Source organism: Pituophis catenifer, unplaced genomic scaffold (genome assembly GCF_029215685.1).
Source record: "Pituophis catenifer annectens isolate HBS135680 unplaced genomic scaffold, rPitCat1.0.hap2 SCAF_1, whole genome shotgun sequence".
NCBI classification, from domain to species: Eukaryota; Metazoa; Chordata; class Lepidosauria; order Squamata; family Colubridae; genus Pituophis; species Pituophis catenifer.
The window spans coordinates 97,346,839-97,357,146 of record NW_027256881.1 but is presented as its reverse complement, the minus strand read 5'-3'; the positions used below and the strand labels follow the sequence as shown (position 1 = coordinate 97,357,146).

The window sequence follows — 10,308 nt, the reverse complement described above, 5'->3', positions numbered from 1 at the left end:
TGGAACACTGCTATCATGTCATGTAGATTTTGTCTTAATGAATCTAGTCTTTACTTCAAATATAAAGGAAGTCTGTTGGCATTCCTTGGTAGCTGGACTAAGCCCATTCTCTGCATTCAAAGCAACTACAAGTAGTCCTTGACCTACAACCACAATTGAGCACAACATTTCTGTTGCTAGTTGAGATATATGTTAAGTGAGTGCTGTCCCATTTTATGACTTTTCTTGCCGCAATTGCTAAGTGAATCACTGCAGTTGCTAAGCTAGTAACACGGTTGTTAAGTGAATCTGGCTTCTCCGTTGATTTTGCTTGTCAAAACATTGCAAAAGGTGATCACATGACCCCAGACACTGCAACCATCAGAAATATGAGACAAGCATCTGAATTTTGATGATGTGATCATGGGGATGCTGATTGTAAGTGTGAAAATGGTCATAAATCACATTTTGAGTGCTGTTATAACTTTGAATGGTATATAAATGAACAGCTGAAAGTCGAGCACTACCTGTACGTCACGGACATTTTATTTTTCAGAAGTGTTGTTCTGTTAGTTTTGCTTTTCTTTTGCTTTCCAATCTCCCACAGTAGGAAAGTGACATATTTGAGTAATTATATGACCTGATCAAATATAATTACACCACTCAAAAGTCTCTGTCCTCATCTGGATGTGAAAACTTAAATTCCCAGAATTCCTCAGTCAGCATACCATCAGAGAACATGCTATTTGCACATGGAATTAAAGTGAAGACTGGCTTGCTTGCCATTGTGTGCATGATTTGCAGGGTACATCCTACAAGAAGAGATCTTATCGGCTGGCAACCAAGGGAAATTCTGCCCATTCACTTCTGGCATAATTCTGAATCTGATGATGTCCCTTCTGTTGTGACTTGATGATAAACCACCATTAAAAAAAGCATACACTCCTAGTACTATGGTCTCTAGTTAAGTTAAAATACAGGTAGTCCTTCACTTACAATAGTTTATTTAGTGACTGTTCAAAGTTAAAATGACACTGAAAAAGTGAATTATAGCTGTTTTTCACACTTAAAATTGTTCCCCATGGGGATGATCAAAATTCAGATACTTGGCAACTGACTCATATTTCTAATGGTTGCAGTGTCCCGGGATCATGTGATCGTCTGTTGTGACCTTCTGACGAACAAAATCAATGGGGAAGCCAGATTCACTTAACAATTGTGTTACTAATTTAGGTCGTAAAATGGAGCGAAGCACGCGGCCCCCATTGCGAACCGGTAGTAAAGGTAAGTAGAACCCACCCCTTTTGAATACCAAGAGATTAAAGTAGCTATCAGTGACTTCTTTTTTTCTGGCTTAAAAATGTGAGTCAGAGAAAATTGTGGGGTGAATACTGGTAGTAAAGAGCTATACTACCAAGTTGTAGTATAGAAAAAGTTCCTTCTTTCACATGGGTGAAAGCAGAGGAAGGAAGTTAAATCTTTTGTTTCTGGGTAGGGTTTTCCCACGCCAGAAAGCAAGACTCGAATTATGCAGAATTCCCTTGCTCAGTAAAGGATGCCAACATGGGAGAATTATTTAGATACTCTTTTTTTAATTTACCAAATTATATGCCCTTTCAACATTAATGTCTACTAATTGCAGAATGATTTCCAACAAGATGTGTTATTTAAAACATACAGAGGGGGAGAATAAAACTTCCCAAAGAGAAAGTTTAGTTACAGTATGAAATTTAAATATACATTGCTCGTATCATATTACAGAATTCTTACCAGATTTTGGATAAGTGACAACATATCACTATCCTGACTTCGAATTTTTCTACTGCCTCAAGGTGCTCAGATTTCATCAAATCATCTGAGAAATTAAGCCCTTTAAAATCCAACAATTCTGTATATTGCTTTTTTCCCTACCAACGTAAGAGTATCTGCAATAAAAGAGAAATTATACTATTTTTCCAGTATAATGCTAGCAGCTGGCACTTAGACACACTGTCAAGTTCTCTCACTTCATAAGTTCTTGGTTTCAACCATTCAGAGCTGGTAGTCAGCAATGATCCTCAAGAAAAAACAACCTGGAAAAAGTGGATTATTTTTATACAGCTGTTAAAATTGTAATTTAAAGTGTTACATTTAAGGGTTTCAGTCTTGTCAAAAGAGAAACAAGCAAGGTGGAATTATTATAGCTGCTACATATTCCAGGGAGATAGAGAAGGTTCTGAAACTGAATATTTTAAAAAGTAAGAAAAATATATGTTGGCATCATCTCTGATGGAAAGATGATGAGGAATTTAAGGAGTTTCTCAGGATTTAATGGACAAAGGCATTTCTATAAATGTGTTTTAGCAGAGATTGCAATTTAAAAGACAAATGTTTTTTTGCTTAATGCAATGATTTGTTTTTTTAAAAATCTTCTTTATGTTTGTGATTTTTCAAATCATCAGGCATTTGGCTATCAGTTCTTCAATTCTGTGTGATGTATCCAGCCTGCAGGCTGCCACTTTGACACCCCTGAATTATACAAGAAATGGGAAGAATCTCTCATCCTAACTGATTTCTATCAAGACTCCTTCAGTGCCAATTTTTTCTTTTCTTTTAAAAGAGACTTATATTGGACCTTTAAGCCAGCTGGGTGACTTTTGCTCAGTCATTCTTGTTCAGCCCAACCCATCTCAGGGTTGTTATGGAGAAAATAGGAGGAAAGAATATTAGTTATGTTTGCTGCCTTGAGTTATTTACAATTTATAAAGACAGGATATAAACAGATAAGTGAATAAACACAGTTACTGTAAACTTCATAGGTTTTTTAAACCAGCCAAGTGCTGCTCCCATTTATTGGTGCTCTCATTTAATGTGAAAAAAGATTGAGAGTGGAGGAGGAGGAAATCGGTTAAAATTTGCTGTTGATAAAACACACCCAAGGCTTCAGAGTTAAGGTGGGTTTACTAAGACTGGAGATTTCAAATCCTTTCTTAGCTTTGGAAACAGGATTATTATTGTGGGGCTAAAATGAAGGGGGATTGAAAGAAATGCAGGGTCTTTGAAGAAATGCAGGCAAAAGAAAGAGAGAGAGAGAGGAGAGAGAGATAAAGAAGGAGGGAGGGAGGGAGGGAGGAAGGAAGGAAGGAAGGAAGGAAGCGGGAAAAAGAGAGGAAAAAATCTTACTGATGTTTGTATTTGTTGGGTTATTAATCCTCTCCATTACTACAAGCTCTTGAGTCAAACCGGTGGGCAGGCCCCGCCTTTTCGACTCGCGGCGGCTGTCACGGAGTTGAGCAAGCGCCACAAAAGCCCCTGTCGTCGCCGCGGCTTTCCTGTTTTCCTCAGCCGCTCAGCAAATTGCGCCTTTCTGTTCCGCTGCTGCTGCTGCTATGGCTTCGGGGACCAGGCCTCTGCTAGGGCACATCTGCGTGGTGACCGGCGCCTCGCGGGGCATCGGGAAAGGCGTCGCGCTGCAGCTGTCGGAAGCGGGCGCCACCGTCTATATCACGGCCCGGCACCGGGAAACTCTGGAGCAAGCGGCGGCGGAGGTTCAAAGCCGGGGCGGCAAGTGCGTGCCGGTGGTGTGCGACTCTACTCGAGAGGAAGACGTGGCGGCGTTGTTCCAGCGCGTCCGAGAGGAGCAAGCCGGCCGCTTGGATGTTTTGGTCAACAGCGCTTTCTCCGCGGTGACTACCCTGTCCAAAGAGATCGGGGTGCCTGTTGCAATATTTTCAGGATCAGACTCAATAATGATAATAAGAGTTAGAGGTTTAAATATATTTCTCTTTAATTATAACAGGCATTCTATATTCACTGAATATTCACAGATAGAAGCAAGGAAAATGGTGAAGGTGGCTCCTTATATATACAAGGGGTGGAGCCAAGAATGGGAGTGGTGAATTATGAATACATTAGGAACCAAAGAATAAGTTAACCCCCGATGTCCCATATATACATTATTTACACATTAGAGAATAAGGCATTTACATCTCACAAATCCCCCTCTAAATGCCGGTTCGCTATACAACACCAATTACATTCAGATTCAGGACAATATAAGACATATAATTTTGATGTTAAATATTTGTGCTGTTTAGAAGGTAAAGGCTTCGTCAATATGTCAGCTAATTGTTCAGAGGTATCACAATGCACTGCTTTGATAAATCCATCTTGAGACAATTGTCTCACATGCTTAAATTTTATATCTATATGCCTGGACCTTTGTCCAATGGCATCGGATCTGGATATTTCAATGGCTGCTTTATTATCTTCATGCATAACAAAAGGCAAAGCAGGTTTTTTCCAAACATCTGAAATCAAATCATTAAACCATACAAGGTTATTTGCAGCTTTGGACAAACAAACATATTCCGCTTCTGTGGTCGAAGTGGCTACCAGTTCTTGTTTACCAGTGTACCAGTAAACTGGACAGTCATTTAATAGAAAAATATAACCAGAAGTGCTCTTTCTGCATGATATATCTCCAGCCCAATCCGCATCTGCGTAACATGTAAGTTTTGGTTCTTTACCATTACTAGGTTCTAATACTAAGCAAAAGTCTAATGTACTTTTCAGATATCTTAGAATTCTTTTGACTGCTTCCCAATGATACATTGTTGGTTTGCTAACATATCTTGACAATAAGTTGAGTGGTAATGCAATATCTGGCCTGGTCCAATTAGATATATAAAGAAGTGAACCTATGACTGATCTATAAAATGTATTATCCTTGAATTCAGGGGAAGATTCATCAGTGTTTCTAAGGAAATCAGTTTGCATAGGAGTGTCACAGGGTTTGGCATTGTTTAAATTGCATTTGTTCAGAAGTTCAATGATTTTATCTTTCTGAGTAAGTTTGAATCCCCTTCTAGTTTTGTTAATTTGTACACCAAGGTATTTGTTTACTTTACCTAGAGATTTCAACGAGAAATGTTCGTTTAGCTTATTTACAAAGGTTTCTCTTCTCTCCTTGTGTTTTCCTATATATAAAATATCATCTACATAAATTAATACAAATTCAATATGATCATCACTCTTTTTTACAAAGAAACAGTTATCAGCAGTGGTAGCGTTGAAATCCATGGTCTTAAGTACTTTTACCAAGCAATCGTACCATCTTTTGCCAGATTGCTTTAATCCGTATAGACTCTTGTTCAATAGCCAAATTTCATTCTTATTAGTGTATTGACTGTGTGGTGCTCTTACATATATTTCCTTATCTAGTTTTGCGTGTAAATACGCAGTCTGTATGTCATATTGAAATACATCAAGATTGAGTGCAGATGCCACTACTAGAGCTGTTTTAACACTCTCTGTTCTCACTGTGGGGGAGTATGTGTCAGTGTAGTCCTCCGGATATTTTTGTGCATAACCTTGTGCAACCAATCTAGCTTTGTATAGAGTATTGCCTCCTTCTAGATTCTTAATTTTATAAATCCACCTGGTACCTATAATCGTTTTATCTTTAGGTGCAATCGCAGGTGTAAACACATTTAATCCTTGCAAACTTTCCATCTCTTTTTTCATAGCTAGTTCCCATTTTTCCTTTTCTTCACGAGGGAGTTTTAATACTTCCTCATATGTATTAGGTGTCATTTGTTCACCATCCATATGCATTATGTAATCTCTGTATTTATTTGGTACTTGATTTCTATTGTTTCTAATAGCTCTTTCGGGTTTGCTATGGTTATCATGCAAATATCTTGCTTCCTTTTTTGTTAATGTGTCTGTCTTTATTTTGTGCTGACTATTTGTCCAAGTTTTGGTTTTGTTTTTATTTTTGTTGATATTTTGATTTTCTATTGTCCCTTCCTCACAAGATTTTGTATCTTTGCATTTATTTGGAAATATTTCATTAAGATGTAATTTAGACCAATTGGCCTGTTCATGGAACACAGCTGTTCTGGAGACTATAAATTTGTTATTATTATCAATGAATCTGTACCCTTTGGTGCCAGTTTCATATCCCATAAATCTTAATCTTCTGGATACGTTTTCTCCCTTTCTTCTCAACTGCTTAGGTATGTGTACGTCTGCAGTGACTCCAAATATGTGCATGTGTGCTAATTTGGGTTTCCTATTATACATCACCTCATATGGTGTTTTATTCACAATACTGGACCAGGTTCTATTTTGAGTGTAATTTGAATAATGTAAGGCCTCTGACCAAAATTGTTTGCCTAAACCAGCATCCTCTAATGTGCACCTAATCATGGTTTGTAGTGTGGAATTCTTTCTCTCTGCAATCCCGTTTTGGAACGCAGAAAATGGACTAGACGTGAAATGTAGCATTCCTCTATCCTTTAACCATTGGGAGAATTCTTTAGACATGAATTCACATCCCCTATCTGTCATAATTTGTTTTATTCTGATATTATGTTGTGTTTCTATGCGTTTGTAGAATTCCTTAAATTTCTGAAAGGTTTCATCCTTGTGTTTTAATGTGTAAACAAAACCATAGCGACTGTAATCGTCTACTATTGTTAGGAAGTAACGTTTTCTATAAGTGATTGATGGAGTTAATGGACCAACTAGGTCCATATGTACTAAGTCAAAAATTTTGTTAGTTGATCTGTTGGATTTTTTTGGTCTGGGACTAGTTTTTAGTTTAGTGGATTTACATACTGAGCATTCCAAATAATTTTCACAATTTTTTATTTTGACACCTTCTGCGTGTTCAGTCATTTTTTGTACTACAGGAAAACTTGCATGTCCTAACTTCCTATGCAAGATGTGAGCACACTCATCATGAATTGGTTTACCTATTCTTGGTTTCTTCTCATTGTGTGTATTTGCGTGATCATGAGATATTTTACATTCATCATTGTCACTGTTACTAACATTTTCATCATCTGCCTCAATACAATCTTCCATATTTGAATCAATGTTATGTAACCATCTTTCTTTTGTTATTAGATAGGGTAGGCCTCCTTTAATCATCACAGTGCCTACATTTGTTTTGTCCTTCTCTAAAGTTGCTTTCCCCTTTGAGAAAACTATATTGATGTCAGAATCTCTGCTTAGTTTTATGGCACTTAGTATGTTATGAGGTATTTCTGGAATTAACAATACCCCCTCTATTTTTCCTAGGCCAGGCAAGGTCACATTTCCTCTGCCTAATACTTGAACCTTTTCTTGATTAGCTACCTTTATTACAAATTTATCTTCTGTAAATGAAGACAATATATTTTTGTTATTAGTGGTGTGGTTGGTTGCCCCAGAATCAATAAGCCAATTATTGTTCTCATTTTGTTGTGTTTTAGTGCTGTCTTGTTTATTTAGTCCATTCAGTGAACCAGATTTTCTCTCTTTTGAATTTTCTCTACCCCCTCTACTATCTCTGTAATTTGGTGGGCTTCTATATTTATGTCTATCTGTGGAAGACTGTCTATAATTGTATTTGCTCCTATACTCTGACCTATGTCTCTCCTTTGAGATTTTGGGACAGTCTCTTCTATTGTGTTCCCTGGACCCACAATTATGGCATTTAAAAGCTTCATTGTATTTTTCCTGGAAAGCTACCTTCCTAAAAGATTTGTGTTCTGTGTGATTGCTGTAACGATTTTTTCTTGAATTGTCTTCTGCTATCAATTTGTTAGATAGATTTTCTATGGATAAATATCCTAGATTGATGGTGTCTAAGTGTGACATAAAACTATCCCATGATGAATCAAGTGAATTGATAATAACACTTTTCATTGTTTGATCTGAAATTACTTCCCCCCTCAAATGCAGTTCAGCTCTTATTTTGTTTAGAGATATCAAATGCTCACTTATGGAAACCCCTGGTTTTACTCTGGAAGAAAAGAAATCCTTAGACATTCTTGTAGTGGTAGCTACACTATCGCTGTGAAACAGATTAAACATGCATTGAATTATTTCTGAAACAGTTAGGTTTGGTTTGATGCTATGATACATTGCAGGAGACACACTAGATATTGTTAGGTAAAATGCTCTATGGTGTAAACAATCTATTTTTAAAGTCCAAGGTCTTCTTGGGGGACTGGTGATAAAAAACAGCAGGTTTTCTTTCATAAAGGCAACCTGGAGTTGCTGATACCACTCTTGCAAATTAATGCCATCAATTCTAAGTTTTGGAAAATCGCTAGGTAAGTCCCCAGTATTATTATCCCCACTACTTACAACGGAGGGTAGTCCATGGTCTCGTAAGTGTTGAAAGTCACAGGATGGAGTGGGTATTCTGTGCATTAGTCTGAGTGGTTTTTCTTCATCATAATGTCTTCTGTAGTTCTCTGAATGCATCTGCGCATGTGCATAGTTTGTATTTCTGTTGAAGCCGCCATAGGGAGCCTCTGTCGCTGCAGTTTCTTCGTAAGGTTCCTCCTCCGACGATTCGGTCTCCATCTCTACCTTGATCTTCTTGCCGATGGCTGATGCTTGCCTCTTTTCGCCAAAGCCGCTCCGCTTGAAGCTCTCCACCTCTGGAACCGTCTGCGGTGTGGGAAAAAACCTGCAGGGTCCTCTGGGCTCGGGTGTCGTCATCCTTTCTGCACGAATTGAACTGGATATGTTCTGGTTTGTCCTTTTGCTTGCTTGTCTTTTTACTTTTAGGTCATTGACTTCCGTTGATTTTTTTGTCATTTTTAAATTTGGATCAGAAGTTTTAAATAGTTGTTTCTTGATCGCTTCTACTTTCAGTTTAATAGATGTTTCTTCTGTGTCCGTGTTTGATCTTTCTGAAGAATAAAGATTTTCTTTACTATTTTTTGTACTGTTTGATTCTTTTCGCGCCAGAGATTTTGAATGGTGTATCGTGATTGGCTCTGCTTTGCTTGTCTCAGTGGCCGGTTGAAGACAAGATGGCTGCCATTCGAAATTTTGAGCGGGATCTCTGTTCTTTCTTCTCGTTATTTTCTCTTTTATAGATGGGTTGCTCACCGTTTTTGTTTCTTTGAATTCGGCTGTCTCGATGCTATTTTCTCTCGCTGCTTCGTTTTCTTTCAAGAAGTTTTGAAGGTTCGCGATGAGATCGTAGTCATCCTTTTGTATTTTTATTATTCTCAGTATCTCTGATCTGAGATCGTTGCTTTCTATTTCTTTTTTATACATGTTTATTTTATTGAGTCAATTAACCATCCTCTGCTACCAGTTTGTTGCAATATTTTCAGGATCAGACTCAATAATGATAATAAGAGTTAGAGGTTTAAATATATTTCTCTTTAATTATAACAGGCATTCTATATTCACTGAATATTCACAGATAGAAGCAAGGAAAATGGTGAAGGTGGCTCCTTATATATACAAGGGGTGGAGCCAAGAATGGGAGTGGTGAATTATGAATACATTAGGAACCAAAGAATAAGTTAACCCCCGATGTCCCATATATACATTATTTACACATTAGAGAATAAGGCATTTACATCTCACAGTGCCGTTCTGGGAAAGCGAGCCGTCCCTCTGGGACCAGGTCAACAACGCCGGCCTGAGAGGCAACTATTTCTGCACGGTTCATGCCGCCCGGCTCATGGTGCCCGCCGGGCGCGGTCTCATTGTCATCATCTCCTCGGCTGCTGGGCTGCGGTACATGTTCGACGTCCCGTACGGGGTGGGCAAAGCTGCCTGCGACCACCTGGCGGCTGACTGTGGCGTCGAGCTGCGCCCCTTCGGCGTGGCCTGCGTCTCCCTTTGGCCCGGGCTCGTTCGCACCGAACTGGTCTTGCAGCAAGTGGGGAATGTCAAGGAACAATTCAAGGATCTGTGGGATCGGCTGAACAACAAGGCAGAAAGTCCCGAAGTGAGCGGGAAATGCGTGGTGGCCTTGGCTTCCGATCCCCACGTCATGAGGCACAGCGGCAAGGTGGTCCTCAGCCCAGACCTTGCCCGGCTCTACCGGTTTAAGGACGTGGATGGGCGAGACGTCTATAATTATGTTTCGGTTCGGAAATGCCTTACCGCATTGATGCCCAAGCTGTCTTTCCTTCTCTGGTTCATTCCCCCCTTTATCACTTTCCCTAAGTGGGCCCTTACTCTTTATTCCAGCAAGTTTGCTATCTACCCTCCCATTCAGCCTGCGGATTTTAAACCAGTTAAAAAAGACTGATCCGTATGGTGTACACCTTAGGTGCATGTTTGGCAACAAGATCAAGCTTTTGTGAAAAAAATGATTGTTTTGGTCAGTCGTTCTCCGACTGGTAAATTATTTCAGCTCTTAAAAATCTGGAAGAGTGAGTTTTTGCAGGAAAACTCATTTGAAGAATTTGCTTGGGGATTTCCCTCTGAAATGAAATCTAAGATCTGCTTCATTATTTTTGAGACAGCATTAGCTGCAAAGTTACTTAACATTTCTGTACTATCTAAAATGCAAGGTTTGGGGTTTATCAAAGAATCTTT

General features: G+C 38.9%; 1 protein-coding gene across 1 annotated transcript; it reads left to right on the top strand.

Annotated features, from left to right (window-relative positions):
- The first annotated feature begins 3,347 nt into the window (after positions 1–3,347).
- LOC139323639 (dehydrogenase/reductase SDR family member 1-like) lies at positions 3,348–10,018 on the top strand. Its single transcript, XM_070953070.1, has 3 exons — positions 3,348–3,671; position 3,719; positions 9,348–10,018. The coding sequence occupies exons 1-3, from the start codon at positions 3,348–3,350 to the stop codon at positions 10,016–10,018; spliced, it is 996 nt and encodes a 331-aa protein (XP_070809171.1).
- Positions 10,019–10,308: the final 290 nt, after the last annotated feature.